The sequence below is a fragment of the Amphibalanus amphitrite genome, unplaced genomic scaffold, assembly GCF_019059575.1.
Source record: "Amphibalanus amphitrite isolate SeventyFive unplaced genomic scaffold, NRLGWU_Aamphi_draft 000231F_arrow, whole genome shotgun sequence".
Lineage (NCBI taxonomy): Eukaryota > Metazoa > Arthropoda > Thecostraca > Balanomorpha > Balanidae > Amphibalanus > Amphibalanus amphitrite.
The window spans coordinates 44418-68401 of NW_024881726.1; the positions used below are offsets into that span (position 1 = coordinate 44418).

Here is a 23984-nt window from a genome sequence, read left to right on the forward strand (position 1 = left end):
GAAAAAACGAGCGTGTTGCCCGTGACGAGAGGAAGCCGATGATACCCAATTTTAAGGTCCTAGGTCATTGGTTGACCTTCCAGGTCAGGTCAATGACCCAAAGTCGGGAAAATCGGGACCTGTTAGAAAGTCGTAAAGTGTGGCTGCTAAGGGGTTTTTCGGGGTGCTGATCACGAATATCGTGTTAGTTTTGATCACAGATGATGTCTTGAAGCATTTAGACCAGGTCGGGTCAGGTCAGGTCAGGTCAACCAGTAGGCGTCGTGACGGGTATTCGTAGTACGTGTCAACCGCCTCTGACAGCTTCGTAACATGTTACGAAGTCACCAAAACTACTTCGTAAATGTTCAAATGGTTGCTAAATTCGAATTCAGCTCCAAAAACTAGCCTAGAAACATGTAAAACTCGAAAAAGTGACCCGAGGTCACCCGAGGTCACCAAAGGTCAATGACCTGACCTGACCTTCAGGTGACCTTGACACACACGGGAGTAACATCAAATCACATGTTTGAACGTTTGAAACCACGAAAAGCTTGCAAACACGCGGCTAGTGCGAGCCGACATACGCGAAATCGCGATTCCGGCCAAACATGGTCTCGGAAAAGAGGTCACAGGTCAAAGGTCATTGGGGTCAGGGTCATGAAATTTTCAGGGTAGGTGTAAAATTGATCAATGCGAGGGTACTGAAAGTTTCGTCGCGATCGGCCGCTTTTTACGCGAGTTATTCGCGAAAAACCATGGGGGGGGGTCCATCCGACCCCCCCCCTACACATGCGAGGGTTAATTCAAGGTCAAATGCATTTCAAGGTCACTTCAATTTAATTTTATAATTAAAAATCAAAGCCTTCTCAATTGCCTACAAGACCCTGTTAATATCATTTTGATACCAGAAAAGGAATCAGAGTTATAAGCATTTAAAAAAATGATGTCTGGCATTTTTGGCCATATTCGATGACCTATATCTCGGCGATACGTTATCAAATTTCGAAAATATTATACGTAACTCAGTTTTGAACCATGCCCAGTCTGCCTACAAATTTTCAGAAAAATCGAAGGGGATGACGGATTTCGGTGTTTGATTTGACGTGGAATGCCCCGCCACTGGACCACCGGGCCACTAGATATGTACCCCACCGCGCCTCCGAAGGTAAAGCCTCGGCCGGCAATGCCGCCACCAGCGGGATTTGCTCGCGGCAGGGGGCGGGGGCGGGGTGAGAAGTACAGACAGCGGTCCGGCCGCCACCGGCGGAGCCGAGCTCGGCGCGGCCGGCGCGGCGGGAGGAGGGGCGAGACGCGCAGCAGCTGACTGCGGGCCACGTCAGCTGAGAGCGGCCGCGCCGGGAGGCCAGACTGCGCCGCCGCCGCCGCCGCCGCCTTTCACCTGCGGACCGGGCCGTTCCGGACCGGCGGCGGGCGCGGCGGGCAGTGCGCGCGGAATGGCGGCCGGCCGCGGAGCGCCGACAGCTGCCATGCTGCGAGTCGCTGCCGTCTGGTGTGTGGTGGCTCTCGTTAGTGGACAGGGGCAGCAGCAGCAGCCCCCGGCGCAGCAACAACAGCCCCCAGTGCAACAGCAACCCCCAGTGCAACAACAGCCCCCAGTGCAACAACAGCCCCCAGTGCAACAACAGCCCCCAGTGCAACAACAACCCCCAGTGCAACAGCAGCCCCCAATGCAACAGCAGCCCCCAGTGCAACAGCAGCCTCCGGTGCAGCAACAACCCCCGGTGCAACAGCAGCCCGCAGTGCAACAGCAGCAGCCCCCTCCCGCTCCTCCACCACAGCAGCTGCAGGGTCAGCAGCAGCTCACGCCGGAGCAGCACGCCCAACTCCTGCATCAGCAGCAGCAGCAGCATGCTCAGATGCAGGCCCAGCAGCATGCTCAGATGCAGGCCCAGCAGCACGCCCAGATGCAGGCGCAGCAGCAGCTGAGCCCGCAGCAGCAAGCGCAGATGCAGGCGCAGATGCAGGCTCAGATGCAGGCTCAGATGCAGGCCGGGCAGCGAATGCCGCCGGGCGTGCCGCCGCCGCAGCAGCACATGGCGCCGCCGCCGCCCGGCGGCCAGGGCCAGCGGCTGCCGCCGGCGCCGGCGCCCGGCCAGCCGCAGCCCACGCTGCCCGGCGGCGCCAAGCTACCCGTCGCACACCACCAGCCCATGGGTGAGTGTAGTGGCGGCACGCGGCACCCGAGCTGACCTGCCGCGGATGTGCAGCCGGCCCGTCCACTGTTTAGTGTTCGCTTCTACAGGAGCTGACCCACCCCAGCTGCTGCGGTTCACTACCAACCGACCCGTTCCAGGCCAGGTCACAGGGTCGGGGATGGGGGTGGTCCCGAAAGTTGTCTTGGGGTGGTCAGCGATCACCTCATTCCAACCTCAGTCGTGGGTACGCCTAACGGCCCGACCGCTACTAGCCCGAGCTGCCAGCTCTGAGGTCAGAGGCTCGGCCAGTCCTGCAGAGTAGTGCGCCATGTGCGCGGCACGAGCTTCTCCAGTGATGACGTCACGCACTCTCTCTCTCCCTGTGCGGCCCGCGCCCTGGACGCCGGTGCAAACAGGGCACCGGAGGGCATATTTGGTCACGTGGCTATTACGGAGTTCCCCCCTCTCAACGCCTTCAACACGGTGGTTGTCACGTGGTTTGTGCGAGTGAATTTCAAGAGCCTTGATCAAATCACCCCGGGCGCCCTGTTTTCACCGTCGTCCCGCGCCCTGCGGTCAACCCTGTCCTGTTGGCCATGGGTCTGTTCCAGTCGCACTTCTTAACACCTCTAAACTCCTCCAAGATTGCTTTCCTGTTACAGTGGCAGCTCTAGCCCCTACAAAGCCAAGGAGGGCCCTGCTCCAACCTCCTCTATCATGCTCTTGGAGGAGTTTAGAGGTGTGAAGAAGTGCGACTGGAACAGACCCTATGAGAGGCAAGTCCAAGAGTAGACAGGCCTCCAATATCAGTGGGGGAAACTGTGCACTGGCGGATCCAGACTTGCGTTTTGGGGGGGGCCAACTCCTGCAAGCAACCAAACCTAGGGTACCCCCAAATCCTGTTTTCTCATCGGATTTAGGCCACTTATTTTTTCGTCACAGCCCTGAAACGATATTTTTTTTAAACTAAAAATAAAAAAATAGAAATGGTAGCCCACCCAACCCGAGCCTAAATATTACTTTGAAAACACTTCAAATTGCTTTTGTCGACCAATTATAGCCCGCTCCGGGTCGGTGCGTGGCGCAGCCTTCGCGGGCTGGGAGGTGTCGGTTGGACCCCCTGCCGTTCGGCCCCTGATTAAGCTAGAGCTCGCGGAAAAAAACAGGCGTGTTGCCCGTGAGTGACGAGACGAAGCCGATGATACCCGATTTTAAGGTCCTTGGTCATTGGTTGACCTTCCAGGGCGGTGTTTCACGGTCGTGCTGACAGCCGCTGACAGCGCATTCCGCGAGCTAAGGTCAGCCTTCGGTAGTGTTGTGGGTATAGGCTTGTTGATGTCTCCATTGAAACCAAAAGTGCCATCAGCGCTGGCAGCGGCTGGCAGCGCGCCGTGAAACACCGCCCAGGTCAGGTCACAGACCCAAAAGACGGGAAAATCAGGACCTGTCAGAACCTCCTAAAGTAAGGCTGTAATACGTTTTTTTTGTGCTGATCACAAATTTCATGTTAGTTTGGATCATAGATAATGTCTTCATGCGTTTAGACCATGTCGGGGCAGGTCAGGTCAGATCAACCAGTAGGAGTACTTATGGGCGTCCGTATAGCAGGTGTCCACTACCACTGGCAGCTACGTAACATGATACGATGGCATCAAAACTACTTCGTAAATGTTCAAATGGCTGCAGAATGCTAAATTCAAAATCAGCTAAACGAAACTATCCTAGAAACATGTTAAACTCGGAAAAGTGCACCGAGGTCATCAAAGGTCAATGACCTGACTTGACCGTAAGGTGACATTGGCATCCGCCCTAATGCGTGGGAGCAACATCATATCACATGTTTGAGCGTTTTAAACCACGAAAAGACTATAAAAGCGCGGATAATGTGAGCCGATATACGCCGAATCGCTATTCCGGCCAAACATGGCCTCCAACATGGCCAAACAGTCTCGAGAAATAGGCCACAAGTCAAAGTTCACTTGGGTCAGGGTCATGAAATTTTCAGACTTTGTCACCATGAGGGTACTAAAGTTTCGTCGCGATCGGCTTCATGATACCTTACACGATAACTTCACACGTCGATCGAGAGTTAAAGCATGGATGAAGGAGAACCAGGGGATGAAGGTTCTTTCATCCATGGTTAAAGTGTGCAATAAGAACTTCTTGGGTGAAGACAAGACCAACACTTTTATCAAGCTCACAGATTTTTAATGATACGGTATTTTCTCTCTACCTACTACGCCCTTCTCACATTCATTTTTCTTAAGTGTTTTTGGGGACAAAAAATATATGTTGTTCCCCTTTCAGGCTTGGGGGCATGACCCCGTGGCCCCCCTGGATCCGCTAGGCCGAAACTAACTAGGTCGTGTTCAAACGGTCTGATATTTGAGGTCATAGTTTGCAAACGGCCGGTGCTTTCAGGTAGTTTCATATGGCCTGACTGGGCCAGGCCGTTTGCAAACGGACCGAATTTTCATACGGCCTGTAACATATATTCAGATTTCGACATCTGTCGTAGCATCAAATGCTGATGTGGCGCACTCAAAAGCCGGAATTGGTCCTTGGATGCCGTAAGGACCCTTTTAAGAAATAAGTGACCCGACTGACCCTTAGAGATTGGCCTGAGCTGTGACCGAAATAAGTCTTTTACCGTTTCGCAGGAAGGGACAAAAAGGTCCCTCATATGCTTCTTGTACAATTACGAAACAAAGCAAGTTTTTTTCAACGAAAACTCAGTGAGTTTTCCTAAAAAATTTATTGCGCATATTCCGTGAATGAAAAGTTGCCGGGTCATGTCAGGTCAGGCTGCCACAGCAAGTTTGTTAACTTGACAGCTCAATCGATATTTATGCAATAAGACCTTCTCGGGTGACGATAAGACATGACGACACTTTATGAAGGAAGCTAGTAAACCCGGTAGTTTCTCCATAGGCGCGGGAACCGGGGGGAGGGGGCAGTGGTGGCAGCTTGACCCCCCCCCCCAACTCTGGGGCCGTGCGGGCGGTGCCCCCACAACTTTCAGACAGAATACCGCTCCTTTTTGCAAATGTTTTCTTTTTTTGTTGAAAAAGCCAAGGGATGAAAAATAAGTGGCCTAAAACCGGCGAGAAAACTATATTTGGGGGATCCTAGGTTGATCTCTATCATGGTGTGACCTCCCCCCCCCCGTCTAAAAGTAGTTCCCGCGCCCCTGGGTTTCTCTACGCTATTGAATCACGCTGCTGATTCTAGTAACTACACAACCTTCTCACATTAATTTTTCTTCGAGCGTTTTGGGGGGCCAAAAGATATGTTGGCCCCCTCTTTCAGGCTTTTTGGGCCCATGGCCCCGGTGGCCCCCTTGAATCCGCCAGTGGGGGCGGTGCCCCCACAACTTTCAAACGGAATACCGTCCTTTTTTGCAACTGTTTCTTTTTTTTTGTTGAAAAAGCCAAGGGATGAAAAATAAGTGGCCTAAAACCGGTGAGAAAACTAGATTTGGGGGGACCCTAGGTTGATCTCTATTATGGTGTGCTCCCCCAGTCTGAAAGTAGTTCCCGCGCCCCTGACTTTCTCTACGCTATTGAATCACGCTGCTGATTCTAGTAGGTATCTACTACGCAACCTTCTCACATTAATTTTTCTCCAAGCGTTTTGGGGGGGGGCCAAAAGATATGTTGGCCCCCCCTTTCAGGCTTTTGGGGGGGCCATGGCCCCGGTGGCCCCCCCCCTGGATCCGCCAGTGACTGTGGTCAAATCTTCCATTTTTGGAAGCCTTTCATTTTTGGAAGGACCTTCCATAAATGGGTATGCATTTTCCAAAAATGAAAGGCTTCCAAAATTGGAAGGCCTAATCTCAGTGTTCCCAGCTGTGATTCCCATCCTTTGATTTAAGTTCGGCCTTTTTAACCCGCGCCCTGATGGGGGGGGGGGGCATTTTGGCCCCCCTGTGGTTTTTGCCAAATTTTGGGTACCTTACCGGGCATCAATTTGACACCTTCACACAAAATTTCAAGTCACATGTCACCTCAGGTCAGGAGTTATTGAGGTCAAACTGAGGTCATGTTCGAGTTAAAATGAGCAAAAGCATGACATCTTGAAACGCTCACCAATCACCATTTCTACAGTTAACAAGCAATTTTAAAGTTCTTTATATGGTTGTGTAGAGAAAAGACGGCGCTACAAAACTGCTATCACGGATTTTCGAAATTTTGAGATTTTCACCCCCCAAAATAAAAAAAAATATTTTTTTTTTTAGAAAAAAAAACTTCAAAAATCCATTTTTTCGAATTTCGAAAAAACCGGAATATATGTGATAGTCCCTGCGCTCTTCGATATACATACCAAATTTTAGATCGATACCTCTTTTTTTGGCCAAGTTATAGCGAAAAAACTGTTAAAAATTGATGACGTCAAATTTTTGAACTCAATTTTTAGCAATTCTAGACCTTGTAGCGCAAAACGGAGACCACCAGTGAACTCCCCGTGACGAGCTGCATCGAATCGATACCCATTTTATGCAAAAATATCAACTTTGAAATTTGACCTTATTTGACCTGACCTTGACCTGACCTTGACCTAAACTTGACCTGATGTTGACCTGACCTTGACCTGACCTTGAACTGACCTTGACCTGACCTTGACCTGACCTTGACCAAAACGTGACCTAAGCTGGCCCAAAAGTCTGCCTGACCCACATTATCGCATTTGTCATGTAAAATGGACCATAAAACATGTATCACACGACACTTTCATATTGTGACCCCCCAGTGACCTGACCTCTGTGACCTGACCTGGTATCAGTGACCTGAAATAGCAAAATATGTGTTTGAAGAACATTTCCCCATCGATGATTTTCAATGAAATGCATTTTACTCGATTTTACAACGCATTTCTTGAAATGCCTGTAAACGGTGAAAATTGACCTTTGACCTGACCTGTGACGTCATTAGTTTGACCGAGGTCAATGAAATTGGGTCACAAGGTAGTTCCCAGTTGGGGCTATCCAACGCCGTTTACCGCTTGTCGCTATGTTGCGTGGTTCTCGAGATCTTAGGGGGGGGGGGGGCAAAATAGCCCCCCCCATCAGACCGCGCTGCTCGGCAGACTCCATCAGAGCGCGGGTTAAATGTGAACATTAACCCTCGCCCTGACAGGGCATTTTTCATAACACGGCCTGGCAGGGGGGGGGGGGGGTGATGCGACCCCCCTCGCGATTGGCTCCTATGGCACCTAGAAACACCAAATTTGGTAGGTAGGTGGGCTCCCTGGAGTTCTCGCCCCTGTGCAAATTTGGTTGCTCTAGGTCAATATTTTGGGGGGTTTTGGGGGGTAAAAATGTAAAAATTTCGCTAAAAACAGGTCAAAAGTTTTTCGCTTATAACTTTTGATCTAATAAAGATAGAGAAAAAAGGCACCAGTGAACTCAGCACGTCAAGGCGCGACGAATGGTATACTTTTTGCTTGCTTAAGTGTACTTTAAGTTTTTCTTAATTTTTAAGTAAACTGTAATTAACTAATTAAGTTCAAGCTAACCAAATTGCATTATATCGCATATCATTCGATTCGGCTGATCACCAGGAACTCAATGACACCAATTTTTAAGCTCTAGCGTCATTATGTGCCAAGTTATTGGCAAAAAACATCATTTGACCTCAGTTGACTTCAATTGACCTGACCCATGTATAAGTACACCAAACAAAGAAGCACCAAGTGACCTGTTGTTAATTACTATGGTTTCAAAGCACAAAAGTGATGGAACGAAGCGGATATCTCCAGTATTTTCCGAATTTAGTATTTTCCCATAGGCTTAACATTGCGACGTAGTGACCTCTAGGCTCTAACTGACCTCAGGTCAGTGACATCAAAAAACCCGAACTATATTTTATACAACTCGGTGAGCTTAGCACATCCTGAAAGTTTGAAGGAAATCAGTCCAAAACTGTGAGTTGGACAGGTGCAAAAAGAAAATGGAAATTTGACCATGACCTTGTACCGGTTTTTCTGACGTGGTGACCTGATCCAAGGTCACTTGGACTTGAAATTTTCAGGTCATATGTAAAAAGGTTGCCACATAGGCTGTGCCAAATTTGGCGGCGCTGTGCGCCGCCGTTTTTACGCTATCCTCGAAAAATCTTAGGGGGGTTGCATCAACCCCCTGCCGGGGCGAGGGTTAACCCGCGAGTTGCTGGGAGGCGTTAAACGCCCCCACTTTTTTTCGCCGGGCCATAACATAAAAACGGCGCGCCACAGGCGCGCCAAAGTTTGAGTACCTGTAGGGAATTGATTGAAGTTTATTGTGACAAAGTTTCAAAAAAAAAATCGATCGGAAAGTTTTTGAGCTATCGAGGTTTTAGTGACGTCATGATTTCTGGGTTTTCAACCAAAAACGGCATATGTTTAAAAAAATCATATAAAATCACAGAATAGACATACAGACATGCCGTAAACGCCATTAGACTGCCAATACCATGAACAATCAAATGGCTATCTTCGATTATTGATTATCGTTCCGCATTTTCCAAAATCTTGAACTGAACCTCGGCAATTTCGAGTTATCGGCTGGAGGCGTTTAACGCCCCCCCCCCCCCCAGCAAACGGTGGGTGGCGAAATACCCCAACAACTGCCGGGTTAATAGTTGATTTTGCCATTGATGATCATTGATATTGGAAGAAGCAGCAGTGCTAGTGTTGGTAATACAGGTATGCTATGTCAATGTACATACTACATAGTGATATAATAGCATGGTGTCCTGGTGCACTGCTCTCTTTTTCTACTTTTAGAGGACATATGGAAATTCAGAAGAGAAAACAGCTGGTCAATAACCAACTAGGGGGAACACAGCTATAGTCCTGACAAAAAATGGTTAACCCTCGCATGTGTGCGGCGTTTGCCAGCTTCTAATGTGTAGGGGGGGGGGGGTCGGTTGGACCCCCCCTTGCCGTTTGGCCCCTGATCGAGCTAGAGCTTCGCGGAAAAAAACGAGCGTGTTGCGCGTGACGAGAGGAAGCCGATAGTACCCAATTTTAAGGTCCTAGGTCATTGGTTGACCTTCCAGGTTAGGTTAATGACCCAAAGTCGGGAAAATCGGGACCTGTTAGAAAGTCGTGGTGTGGCTGCTAAGGGGTTTTTCGGGGTGCTGATCACGAATAGTGATGTCAGATACGGAAAATCGGAATACCGATACCAAACCAAATACCAACCAAAACCGTGGAGAAATACCGAAACCAAACCAACTTGGGAACATGAGGAAAATACCGATCTTTTACAGATTTCTTAGCCTCTTAAACATTAGCGAGGGTTCAGGATACCAACAAAATACCAAACACATTAGGAGGATTGAAATACCAAATACCGAGTTGGTATCGGTTTGGTATCGGTATACCAAAAGTCGGTATCCGATTGACATATCTAGTACCTACTTTGATGACCCTTCCCTCAATGCCCTCATTTTGTTTGGAATCTATTGACGAAAAATTATCACCTCAAACAGCCTTAGTGACGTCACGAATGACGTTGCGTCTTTATGACGTCACGCAAGGTCCAGGAGCAAAACTGGACCATAGGACCTTGCAAATAATGCGTGAAGTACACTCTCCCCGTAAATAACTGTTTGGCAATTAGGGCGTTTCGCTATTGCGACATTTTTAACATTACATAGGCTCACTTACTTGACGTAATAGTTCAGTGAAGTGACCTTATATAAAGTTCGTTTGGTGTCACAAGCTAAATCAAAGATAAGTTAAAACCAGTATAGCGCCTTATGGGGCGACTAACGGAGCGAGCGAGAGGGTGGGCCTTGCACGTGCGAAATTGCGAGGGGGTACCTCCAACTGACTTGTGCACGGCACCCTACTAACCGGTCTCTAGCAATGTGCCGAATTTGAGCACAATCGGCCCAGCCGTTCTCGAGATCTGGAAGCGGCACCCTGCACGTGCGCACGTGCAAAATGGGTCCCAACTGACTTGTGCACGGCACCGACCCTACTAACTGCTCCGTAACCGTGTACCAAATTTGAGCGCAATCGGTCCAGCCGTTCTCGAGATCTGGAATCGACCCCTGCACGTGCGCACGTGCAGCAGCATCCCAACTCTGGCACATGTATATGCAGTGCCTAGTGGGTGCCTACCTACATGCCAACTTTGAGCGCAATCGGCCAAGTAGTTACCGAGATATTGCAACAATTACAAAAGTGACACCTCTTCGTTTTGCACGTGGCACGTGCATAAGGGGTCACCCACATGCATCGGGAATAGTCCAATACTTGGTAGAAGGAATGAAGCTACCCTACAAAAATTACCGCGTGTAAATCGGTCAAGTGGTTGCTGAGATATAAGCCTCGCAAAAGCGTGACCACGGCCGGCCGCTCATACTCAGAAATTTCCGTTAATCTAAGGAAAGACTACGCTCGCTTCGCTCGCTCCGTAATAACTTTCAGCGCTCTATTGCCAATGCGTCCCTAGCCCTCGCCGGCACAGGGGGAGGGGGGGGGGGTTGATGCTGGATGCAACTCCCCCTTAAAGTTTTTCGCAAATAACTCGCGTAAAAAGCGGCCGATCGCGACGAAACTTTCAGTACCCTCGCATTCATCAATTTTACACCTGCTCTGAAAATTTCATGACCCTGACCCAAATGACCTTTGACCTGCCTGTGACATCTTTTCCGGGACCATGTTTGGCCGGAGTCGCGATTCGGCGTATGTCGGCTCGCATTAGGTACCCGCGCGTTTGCAAGCTTTTCGTGGTTTCAAACGCTCAAACATGTGATTTGATGTTGCTCCCATGCATTAGGGTGGGTGTCAAGGTCACTTGAAGGTCAGGTCAGGTCATTGACCTTTGGTGACCTCGGATCACTTTTTCGAGTTTTACATGTTTCAAGGCTAATTTTTTGATCTGAATTCGAATTTAGCAACCATTTGAATATTTACGAAGTAGTTTTGGTGCCTTCGTAACATGTTACGAAGCTCTCAGAGGCGGATGACAGGTATTACGAATACCCGTCACGACCCCTACCGGTTGACCTGACCTGACCTGACCTGACCCGACCCGACCTGGTCTAAACGCTAAACGACATCATCTGTGATCAAAACTAACACGATATTCGGGATCAGCACCCCGGAAAACCCCTTAGCAGCCACGCTTTACGACTTTCTAACAGGTCCCGATATTCCCGATTTTTGGGTCATTCACCTGACCTGGAAGGTCAACCGATGACCTAGGACCTTAAAATTGGGTATCATTGGCTTCCTCTCGTGACGGCCAACACGCTCGTTTTTTTTCCGCGAAGCTCTAGCTCCATCAGGGGCCAAACGCGAAGGGGGGATTAGGTACCCCCTTGTGCCGTCGAAGGACTCAAAATGGCCTGTGCCGGCGAGGGCTAGCAGTGATGAAAGAACCGTCAGAGGCGGATAGTACTCGCTCCCACGGCCACAGGGGGTTAAACCTCGCTCTCTTGAGAACAATACGTCATTATGACGTCTTTGACTATTTGGGACCTAGCTTAGTTTGCGTAGGTGTCCTAGCCTCTTAAGAAAAAATTAACAGAGTTGCAATGAGCTCTCGATCACATTTGACCGTTCTCAGTTCGGACCAGTTTACAGTTATTGTTATTTTACCACTGTACGACGAAATTCAATGCTGTATAGCGACCATAAGAGGAAAAACACCTTTTTAATATTTTCATCATTCAAATGACAATGCGTTGAGAAGACTTTTACTGCAAAAATAAATTGCAAAAAAAGATCACATTCTCAAAGTTTGATTTTAGAAATAGATTATATGTAAAAAATCAAAAATAGAAAATTTTCCAAAGTAATTGATATCACAAAAATCTTTGTGTAATTCCAATTGTGGGGATATGCAGTTTTATATGAATCTAAAGAGTATTTAGCTAAATATCCGCGGATGAAATTTATTGTTTTTTTGCTAGTCATTAGGTCGCCTTGGGCAATACCTCCCAAAGTATTCGACGGATGTGATTGAAAATGTCACAACACGAATCGCCGGGCGCCCCATAGCCGAATTTTCATTAAAATTGGAGAGGTAGGGTGTCATTCCGCGATTTTTTTGGTCGATTTGTCGTGGGAATGCCCCAGATTTACATAAAGGTTGCGGGTGGTGCAGCATTTTTGCATGCATATTTAGACATTGAAAGTGGATAGGTTTGGCGAGGGCCATTTCTTTCAAACAAAATGGTCAAAGCCTCTCAAATAAAGGTCACGAATCCTTATCGTGTTAGAGTTCATGACCTAGTGCTCATTGCCCCATGCCCCTAGCAATAATACAGTCGACCTGAGCCATAACACAGCTGAGCGTTTATTACATCCATTAGCCTCTCAATGGGGGTAGATTTAACGTGCCTTATGCTTACAAGGAACACATTGGCGGGTGTGGCTAGCGTCGCCATGGCTAATGTATAGGCGCCGCCCGCAGGTGTCGCCATTACTGGCGGTGGACAGGTGTGCGCCGTTACTGGCGGTGGACAGGTGTGCCACTGAGGCTGACGGCACACAGCCGTACACTATTGGCTCATATCGCACAGTGGATCGATCGCTCGACGGCCATCCAATGGCACTGCCGTCAGCCGGGTGCAGGTATCGCCGCATACCCGGTCAGTGGCCCGAGGCTTTGAAACAGGTGTCAGTAGCCCTTTTTACGACGGAACATTGAATGCCTGTTTGAATAAATTTGAACGCAAAGAGGCCCAGGTAATCGACATTTCGTCCGAAAGGTGGAAAAGTTTAACAATTAACTTCTAAAATTTAGCAGGGATCAAACGGATCAAACCCTTCAAAGGGCGGTTGGTTACATACTTGATGGGCAAGCTGGACAGTATTTCAGACTACATGTATAATATACATAGATACGATGTACATTTTTATTTATTTACGAAGTAGTTTTGGTGCCCTCGTAACATGTTACGAAGCAGTCAGAGGCGGTTGACACCTACTACGAATGCCCGGCAGGACCCCTACTGGTTAACCTAACCTGACCTGACCCGACCTGGCCTAGATGCATTAACCCTCGCCCGCACATGGGGGGGGTGGTTGCCACCCCCCCCAGGCAGTCTTTCTGCTCTGCACTCAACATTTTTAGAGCTAGAAGGCTGATTTTTCGTATAGCTGCTCGTCTATCCTTTCTTGATGTCCACTGAAAATTTCAAGTTTCTGTGATTTTTGGTTTCGGAGATATGACCTTGTTTTTCAGGTCATGTCATGACCCAAATGGCCAATTCTCAACATCTTGCGTTTGCCATGGGCCTTGTGAGCTTTTGACACCCTGATTTCGGCCTTTTTTGCCAGTCTTACCTCCCACCTATCATGGAACATGTTGTTCGACGATGTACAGGGGTCAAGGTCAGGGTCAAGGTCAACCTAGGTCATCTAAGATAATTGCGTTTTAGGCAAGCTGAATTTCCTTTTTGTGAAGTTTTTTGACTGCATTTTTGGTAAAAGCTTCTCAGATCATGATTTCATGTGATATGGACCCAAAAACAATCGATTCACACATCAGTATACACACAGACACACACAGACATACAAACACATATAGTTGACCTTGACCTAACTTGACCTGAAATGACCTCAGCAGCAAAATTCTGGTCGGATAGTGTGACAAAGAGGTTCTAGCTGGCTTGGCACCAGAAAACAGCATCGTCATCGGTATTTGATAAGCAGCGCACTTGATATCCAACGGTGACCCAAAACAGCAACATTTTTTAGTTTGACCTGACCTGGAAGGTCAATGACTGACCTGAGAAGGTAAAACTGGGTATCATTGGATTCGTCTCTTCCCAAAGAATCTTTTTGGTCTTTACTGCTAAGCTCTATCTCCAACAGGAACGAAATGGCGCGGGGGGGGTGGCAACCACCCCCCCCCCATGTGCGTTCTAGGATGGGAAAATGGCATGTGCGGGCGAGGGTTAAGACATCATCTGTGATCAAAACGAACATAATATTCGTGATCAACACCCCGAAAAACCCAATAGCAGCCACACTTTTCGACGTTCTAACAGATCCCGATTTTCCCGACTTTTGAGTCATTGACCTGACCAGGAAGGTCAACCAATGAACTAGGACCTTAAAATTGGGTATCATCGGCTTCCTCTCGTCACTGGCAACACGCTCGTTTTTTCTGCGAAGCTCTGGCTCGTTCAGGGGCTAAACGGCAGGGGGGGGTCCGACGGATCCCCCTCCTTATACGTTCACGGCCGGAAAAACACCAATACGGGCGAGGGTTAAAATGGTTCAGGAGTGAGGTGTAGTCCATGGAATGGCAGCGTGTTTGCAGGGCGTGCACCCTCCATTCGAAATTCTGTGTGCTCGCCTGATCATGCGTTGAGGCAGACGTCACTCATGGACGAGCCTGGCTTATCCCGGCGGCCGCTGGGCCTCCGCGCCACCCGCCGGCCGCTGGGGGGGGGCATAAAGTTGCCCCCCCCTTTACTTCTGCGACGATATCGTCGCAACGCGAAGAGATAGAGAAGCGAAACTTTGCACACATCTTCCTGAATACCTAGCCGAGGTTGTGTCCAAATTTGGTGTCGATCCCATTTGAAATGACGTCACAGTGACGTCATAAGTGAAATTATAGATTTGCGACTTTCATATTCCTCACGATACATCACATATATGGGACCGAATATAAAGGGCCGATAATTGGTCAGAAACTAGATGGAAGTGTAGTAAGATGTTTTAGGATGACAGCAGGTGCTGTCTAGTTCATTTACAGTCGAGTTGCATGCTCAGCGTCATCAGAAACGGTCCATATCGGAAAACGACAAAACTTTATGACGTCACTGTGACGTCATCTTAGGTGCTATTACCACCAAACTTTCCTCAAACATTGCCTAGGTATTCATTTGAAGCTATGCCAAGTTTCACGTTCGTAGCTTATCAGGTTTCGGAGATATTTCACAAAACGTAAAGGGGGGCAACTTTATGCCCCCCCCCCAGCGGCTCGTGGGTTATCAACAAACAAACAGCAAAATTGAGCCTCCTTGCCGTCTCATTCCTGACAGAAAACGAAATTGGTCACTAGTGGGACATGCATAGGACCCCAAACAAAGCGCACACAATTCCCACATGTAGAGCGTTAACAGTGACCGCTGGTCCCTGACCGATGCTGACCGCTGGTCGCTGACCGATGCTGTCCGCTGGTCCCTGACCGATGCTGACCGCTGGTCCCTGACCGATGCTGACCGCTGGTCCCTGACCGATGCTGACCGCTGGTCCCTGACCGATGCTGACCGCCGCGCTGGTCGCTGACCGATGCTGACCGCTGGTCCCTGACCGATGCTGACCGCTGGTCCCTGACCGATGCTGACCGCTGGTCCCTGACCGATGCTGACCGCTGGTCCCTGACCGATGCTGACCGCTGGTCCCTGACCGATGCTGACCGCTGGTCCCTGACCGATGCTGACCGCTGGTCCCTGACCGATGCTGACCGCTGGTCGCTGACCGATGCTGACCGCTGGTCCCTGACCGATGCTGACCGCTGGTCCCTGACCGATGCTGACCGCTGGTCCCTGACCGATGCTGACCGCTGGTCGCTGACCAGTTGTGATCGCCAGTCTCTGTCCAGTTGTGATCGCCAGTCTCTGACCGATGGGTGACCTCTGACCTGGCAGGCAATCAGCCGATCGACCCCGAATTCGACATCATGGCTCCGGGCCTGGCGATGGACTACCGGATCTGGGTGGAGGCCGGCAAGGAGGAGTGCTTCTACCAGTACGTCCAGCCAGGGGCTCAGTTCTACGTCAGCTTCCACGTGAGTCTCTGACAGCGATACTCAGTTTTACGGAGCGGTAGAGATCGCCGACGCGTGGCTATATTATTTAACACGCACAGTGGAAGGAGGAGGGCGAATTTCGCCCACCCCTGCTGTTTTTCGCCAATAACTCACGCCGTTATCATAATAGCGACGTGAATTTTTCGGTACCTACCTGTCCAGAATGGAATTGCGGATCTTCTCGTTCAAGCAATAAATAAATTGGTTGACAACCTTTCTTGTACACCTTTTTGCATTTGAATTCAACCATTCGCCATAACTGTTTGAGGAGCCATTTTGACAATCGGCATTGAGCATAACTATTCCGACGTTGTCATAGTAGGCGGCGGAGGGGGGGGGGGGGGGAGTAGCACCGGGGCACCGTGTCCCTTGATTTTAGAAAAGCGGCGCCAATAGCGAAGTGCCCCCATTACATTTTGTGCATGAGTCAGATGTTTGCTCAAAGAAGTAGGAACAGAAGCAAATGACTTCCTTGTCACTTTCTTTATTCACTATATTTAGTTTTATTGTCATTAACCAGGCAGGCGACTTTCCGCGCGGTAGGGGGCATTTTTTTGCCCCCCCCCGTATCTCCGAAACTATTAGACGGATCCGGAAAATTCAAACGGTGTTCGAAAGCCCTGTCAAATTTGTTGAAAGAAACCAACTTTAATTTACCTCGGGGTCACCGATGACGTCACAGTTCAGGTCAAATATAAAATTTTTCACCGTTCACGGGTCTTCTAGGGAATGCGCTATAACACCGATGAAAACGCATTTTCTCGAAAATCAGCGATAGGGCGTCAGTTGCCTAGTACATATGTTGCTATTAGAGGTCGCTGACAATGCCAGGTCGGGTCACAGGTCAGGTCACCAAGAATCAGCACAGGAACCCAACTTTACTAAGGTTGTGCGATACATGTTTATGGCCATTTTTTCATTTCCAGCTCAATGGTGTTGGTTATAAGACCATCAGGTACGGTTTAGGTCTCTTTCTGGTGGAGGTCAGGTCAAGGTCAGATAAAAAAGGTGGAATTTCAAAGTTGATAGTTTTACATAAAATGGGCATTGATTCGATGCAGCTCGTCATGGGGAGTCTAATGGCAATCTTTTTTGCGCTACGAAGTCTAGAATTGCTAAAAATTGAGTTTGAAAATTTGACGTCACCAATTCTGAACAGTTTTTTCGCTATAACTTGTCAAAAAAAGAGGTATCGATCTCAAATTTGGTATGTATGTACTTATAGAAGGCGGTAAGGACTATCACATATATTCTGTTTTTTTTTTCGAAATTCAAAAAACTTTGGATTTTCGGCTAATATATTCAAAAAATCTTTTTTTTAATTTTTGGGGGTCAAAATAAAAAAAATTCACGAATCCGAGACAGCAGTTTTGTAGCCTAGTTAATTCTGCACCTTTTATGTTGAAGCATTTTCCTGTATCTCCAAAGCTGTAGGCCTGACAGCTCTTCCCGCGAAACCTTTTTTGGGTCGAAAATGGCAGAAATGACGTCACTCCGACGTCATTAGCGGCCAACCTATCATAGCCTTTGTAAAAAATTTTGGTCACAATGTGCAATAGCTATTCACGGGAGGGTACTGAAAGTTTGGTGACGATCAGCGCAGCGGTTCTAGAGATATATCGAGAAACTAAATGGGGGGTGGGCAAATAATCCCCCCTCGCCGCCTGGAAGGTTAACCCGCGACCTGGTGGGGGGGGCTATTTTTTGCCCCCCCCCTCCAGACTTTTCGATATATCTCCAGAACCGCTTACGCCGATCGTCACCAAACTTTCAGTACCCTCCCGGACATCAATTTTACACATTGTGACCAAAATTTTTTTCCAAAGGCTATGATAGGTTGGCCGGAAATGACGTCAGAGTGACGTCATGTTCTGCCGTTTTCGACCCAAAAAAGGGTTTCGCGGGAAGAGCTGTCAGGCCTGTAGCTTTGCAAATACAGAAAAATGATAAAAACATAAAAGCTGTAGATTGGACAGGGCTACAAAACTGCTATCTCGGATTTTTGAAATTTTTGGATTTTAAGCCCCAAAAATCAAAAATAGATTTTTTGATATAATAATCGAAAAATCCAAAAAGTGTTTTGAATTTCGCAAAAACCGGAATATATGTGATAGTCCTTACCGCCTTCCATCCACATACCAAATTTGAGATTGATACCTCTTTTTTGGCGAAGTTATAGCGAAAAAACTGTTCAAAATTGATGACGTCAAATTTTCAAACTCAATTTTTAGCAATTCTAGACCCCGTAGCGCAAAACAAAGACCACCATTAGACTCCCCGTGACGAGCTGCATCGAATCAATACCCATTTTATGCAAAACTATCAACGTTAAAATTTGACCTTTTTTGGCTTGACCTTGACCTGACCGTGACCTGAACTTCACCAGAAAGTGCCCTAAGCTTGACCTGATAGTCTTATAACCAACGCCATTGAGTTGGAAATGAAAAATTGGCCATAAAACATGTATCACACAACCTTAGTAAAGTTGGGCTCATGTGACCTGACCTGTGACCCTTGGTGACCTGACCTGTGACCTGACCTGGTATTGCCAGTGACCTCTAATAGCAACATATCTACTAGGCAACTGACGCCCTACCGCTGATTCTCGACAAAATGCGTTTTCCTCGGTGTTATAGCGCATTCCCTAGAAGACCCGTGAACGATGAAACATTTCATCTTTGACCTGACCTGTGACGTCATCGGTGACCCCGAGGTCAATGAAATTTGGTTTGCTTCGACAAATTTGACAGGCCTTTCGAACGCCGTTTGAATTTTGCGGATCCGTCTAGTAGTTTCGGAGATACGAGGGGGCAAAAAATAGCCCCCCCCCACCAGGTCGCGTTATAAACAGACCCCACCAGGGCGCGGGTTAAATAATGGTTACAAAAATACCTATTTGTGTACCAATTTCCAATGCTTTATAGACAGACAAAGTGAACACTCAGGCCGCGTCGCGCTAGAATGGCAAATCCGCCCAGTGTGCAGTGTGGGCAGCGCAGAGACAGTCTTAGCTGCTATGCATCCCTGCTCAGGGGAGCGTGAGGCTGACCAGCTGACTTTTCCGCTCAGACGCTGCGCGGCGGGGATGGCATGACGGGGTTCGCGGTGCGCGACCCCACCGGCCAGCTGGTCCACCCGTACCAGTGGAAAAAGCAGTCCGAGTACGAGACCACCTCCGAGACGGGCGGCTACTTCACCTCCTGCATCGACAACCAGTTCTCCCGCTTCGCCGGCAAACTGGTCAACATGTACCTGACCACCTTCAGGTAACTGCTGCTTTCAATACCTATAGGCTACACCTGTCACCTACCAGTCATTCTTACTGTTCAACATCAGAGAGCTTATGTTACAATGATGAAACAATTTGAAGGACTCATCACTCAGGTTCAACTAAGACTTACTTCAAGCGACACCCATGGCCCTTTACGGAGGGTTTCGATAAGTCCTGTAGGTACCTGTAACGTCTCTGTCAGTTATCCTTCAGGATCTGCTGTCAGCTATCCATAGGCGCGGGAACCGGGGGGGGGGGGGGCAGTGGGGGCAGGTTGCCCCTACAACTCTGGGGCGGTGGGGGCGGTACCCGCACAACTTTGAGACGGAATGTCGCACTTTTTATGCAAATGTTTTTCTTTTCTTTTTGTTGAAAAAGTCAAGGGATGACAAATAATTGGCCTAAAACCGGTGAGAAAACTAGATTTGAGGCACCCTAGGTTGACCTTTATTATGCTGTGCAGTGTGCCCCCAAATCTGAAAGTAGTTCCCACGCCCCTGCAGCTATCCATCGGCCTATGTTAGCATAGGCGCGGGAACTACTTTCAGACTGGGGGGGCACACCATAATGGAGATGAACCTAGGGTACCCCCAAATCTAGTTTTCTCGCCGGTTTTAGGCCACTTATTTTTCATCCCTTGGCTTTTTCAACAAAAAAGAAAAACATTTGCAAAAAAGTGCAGTATTTCGTCTCAAAGTTGTGGGGGCACCGCCCCCACGGCCCTAGAGTTGGGGGGGCAAGCTGCCCCCACTGCCCCCCGGCTCCCGCGCCTATGTCTGTTAGTTATCCGCCACGGGCGTCACCTTCCGAAATGTATTGTTAGGGCTCTACCTAATGGTTAGTTCTATCATACCAAAAACCGGTCTCCGTCAGTTATCCACCGGCCTTTGTCAGGTACCTATCCACGTTTGCTATCAATTCTGTCATCTAGGTATGTCCATCGGTTTCTGTCAGTATTTCACCGGTCTGTGTCGGTTTCCCACCAGCCTCTGTCAGTTATACCTACATTGGTTTCGGACTCGGTCAGTTATCCTCTAATTTCTGTCAGTTTTTGACTGGTCTCTGTCAGTCATCCACCGGCGTCTATCAGTTATCCGCCGGCCTGTCAGTTATATACCGGTCTCCGTCAATTAGCCACCTGCATCTGTCAGTTATCCGTCGGCCTCTCTCAGCTATCCGTATGTTATCCGGCCTGCGATGCGCCGCCGACTGCACCACGCTGCACACGTCTGGCTGTATTCCGGCACAGCATACCTACCTACCCACAGAAGACGGCGGCGCGCGCCGAATTCTGTTGCTGACGTAACGTGATATTTGACGGCTTTTTAAATATCATACTCACGCCTGTTTCAGATACGATGAGTGGGAGCAACATTCGGACGAGCTGGAACAGTACGATATTGTCGCAACAAACTTCACGGTAAGCCTCGCTGCACGCTAACCTAACTAATCCGAGGAACAGTAAATATAGGTAGGTAGGTACCTATCGGCATTAGATAACATCAGCTACTCCTGGTCACCATAGTTATTTCAATCACCGATGGAATAGTTCAACGCAAGTTGCTAGTGTTATACCGGCTGTCAATAACCATTTATCCCTCGGCCATGAAGGGGGGGGGGGTTGGTGCAACCCCCCCCTGAGGTTTTTCTTAGCTACACGCCGAACCGTTTCAGATAGCCTGCTCAAATTTTCAGTACCCTTTGGGGCATCTTTTGCGCAACTTTTGGTTATTTTTTTTGTCAAGGTCGTGTCAGGTCACGGAGTTATGACGTCATAAAGGGAACAACCTCCGGCCAGATTTACGCTAAATTGGAGATTGCTTCACATTGGTATAAATGCCGACTGACCTGACGCACTGATGGATTGTTTTAGAATCACAACTGGCTGATTTGACATTGGCACAATGTCCGTTGACATTTGAAGGTCACTAAAGGTCAAGGTAAGGTCAGTGACCTCGGTTGACCTGTAATGACTTCTTGCACTTGTATGCCTTTTCGGGGTATTTTGATGCCCTGAATTCGAATTTGCTATCCATTTCAGGCATCGTCGGTTGTTTCTTGTAGCTCATTTTGGGTCAGGGTCAGGTCAGTGACGTCACACGCCTGACGTGACCCAATGCACAAATGACCTTGCAAGACTTCCGATGCTCCCAACGCATCATTTTTAGAGTTACGACATCGAAATACACACCAAACGATAGATAATTGATCAAGGATCACGATAGTGAAGGTTTCAAGTCGATATCTCTTACCGTTTTGCCGCAATCGGCGCGGAAATCTGAAAAAGTTAGATTTTTCCGAAAATTTGACCTTTGACCGGTCATAAGTAGGTCAAATGTTGACCTAGGACCAAAAAATATACCACCAATCGCGAGATCTCGTTGAGAGCAATCCGTTGGTCTTTTCCGCTAAGCTCTACGACGCTTCGTTTTCAAACACCAGGGGGGAGGGGGGTCGCACCAACCCCCCCCTGCATGAGCGAAGGTGGCAAAACACCGTTTACGGGCGAGGGCTATATGGGTACCTAGCGGACCTATAATCTACCTTATTACTCCGCTGAACTCAACAGATTTCTCCTTTAGCAATAAAGAACCGCGTGACACCCCCGGCGCACGTTTCTCAGCCGATAGTTGCGCCCCTGTCGCGTCCCTCCGACACCACGCTGCCTCCGTCTGAGCTCCGGAGACGTCGCCCGCCGTGGGCACCGGTCGGCTCCCTGCTGACCGCTGTGCTCCGTCCCCGCCGTGGGCACCGGTCGGCTCCCTGCTGACCGCTGTGCTCTGTCCCCGCCGTGGGCACCGGTCGGCTCCCTGCTGACCGCTGTGCTCCGTCCCCGCCGTGGGCACCGGTCGGCTCCCTGCTGACCGCTGTGCTCCGTCCCCGCCGTGGGCACCGGTCGGCTCCCAGCTGACCGCTGTGCTCCGTCCCCGCCGTGGGCACCGGTCGGCTCCCTGCTGACCGCTGGCTCCGTCCCCGCCGTGGGCACCGGTCGGCTCCCTGCTGACCGCTGTGCTCCGTCCCCGCCGTGGGCACCGGTCGGCTCCCTGCTGACCGCTGTGCTCCGTCCCCGCCGGCAGAACGGGCTCGGTCTGGTGGACCACAAGGTGCAGATCGCCAAACAGTACCTGAGCCACTCCAAGTCGCGCGCCGCCAACGACTGGGAGCTGCTCATCTCCAACAACGCGTACGTGCTGCGCTGGTCGCTGATCCAGGTGGTGGTGGTGGTGGCCACCGGCTGCCTCCAGGTGTTCTTCGTGCGCAAACTGTTCGACACGCAGGCCAAGCCCCGCGGACGGATATGAGACGGACATGTGGGTCCGCCCAGTGCTGGCCACGGCTGTGTCCGGTGAGCCCCGCGGAGGCCGCGGCTGTGTCGGGTGAACCCCAGAGACCGAGTGTGTTTAGAGGAGCGACCGCCGCGGTGGACCGTGTACAGTGTCGTGTGACGGACGTATGGTCACGTTAACGGCAGCTGCCGGGGAGTGTCGGCGAGTGACTGTGTGCTATCCGCGCATTGATGGCTGCTCTCCGGGTGCGCCGCTGTGTGTCAGAGGGCCGGCTTCCCCGGTGTGTCGGCATGTCAGACGGGCGCGGCGCGGCCGTGTCAGCCGACTGCGGCTCGATGCCGGCGAGGTATGCAGGTGGGACGGTGAGCGGACGCGGCTCGGGAACTCGGACAGGGCTGGTGGAGGTTACCGTGGCCACATCAACAGCGTGGTCCACATGATCTGACATACGTACCTACTTTTTACATTCCTGTTTTACTATGCGACTTCGCATTTTAACGAATGAGCATACCTACCAAACGCGTGCATGTTTGCTCATTTGACATGCTTGTGATTCAAGGGAAGGTAACTCGGCAGTCGGCGGTGGGTAGGTACCAACATTATGTCAGTTATTTTATCTGGCTTCTCTGGTGCAATGTATGTATTTGTTGCTCTTTCCCCTGAATCTCCCATTCATTATCGGTGCCTTTGTTGGATACCTACTTCATAAAATCAAAATAAATATGACATGTTTGAAGCTGTTTTAGGTCCATAGGCAGTGCCTAAATGGTATGTAGGTACAGTTATCGACCCACTAGCTTGGTATTCTGCAAGTGATATCGCATGCCCCAGTTCCCTCTATTCCATGTTGCATTGCTAGCATGTCGGCTGCCAAATGAGGTCTGCGTAGATATAGCGTGCAGAGACGGTGTAATGTTTTCCAATTGTAAACGACACTGACGTCTTATGGCGAACAATGATCGGCGGGACTCGCCTAATGCAAACTGTTAGCGCTGGTTGATGCTCCGCCGTCACGGCCGACTGTGTTTAGCCCGTGAGCGGCGACGGAGCGTCCCCGGCAATAATACCCACGAATACGCAGCGCTGGAGTTCACAGAGGCGATTGAATGTCTGACGAACACGCACACGAACTCCGATACATATGCACACTACACTGTATGTCAGTCGTCCGAGTTTGAGCCTGAATGTAAATCGCCTTCCTATAGTGCACGAAATGGCTGTTCTGTTGATATTATTTCATGTTTCATAATATTTTCCCTCCCATGCATGCGGGGGAAGCTGCCATAACCCGCGCACCGACGGGGGTCTGCGCCAACTTACAACCGACGACAAGCGGTAAACGGCATGGGGTACACACGGACAAGGCCCACCATTTTTACTAAGGTCATTTTCAGGTCAGGTCAAAGATGACGTCACAGGGCTAAAAAAAGTCAAAATGGCGGTGCATTAGATATGGAGAGTTTTTCTCGAAAAACGTTTGAAATAGTCAAGCTAGGAACAAACTAAGGGCATCATCGTAA

The 23984-nt window shown here is 49.5% G+C and overlaps 1 protein-coding gene across 1 annotated transcript; it reads left to right on the top strand.

Annotated features, from left to right (window-relative positions):
* Positions 1–1259: 1259 nt before the first annotated feature.
* Positions 1260–23200, top strand: LOC122385794 (mediator of RNA polymerase II transcription subunit 15-like). Its single transcript, XM_043374321.1, has 5 exons — positions 1260–2157; positions 15746–15885; positions 18976–19172; positions 20531–20597; positions 22255–23200. Exons 1-5 carry the CDS (start codon positions 1437–1439, stop codon positions 22477–22479), a joined length of 1350 nt encoding a protein of 449 aa, XP_043230256.1. The 5' UTR covers positions 1260–1436; the 3' UTR covers positions 22480–23200.
* Positions 23201–23984: the final 784 nt, after the last annotated feature.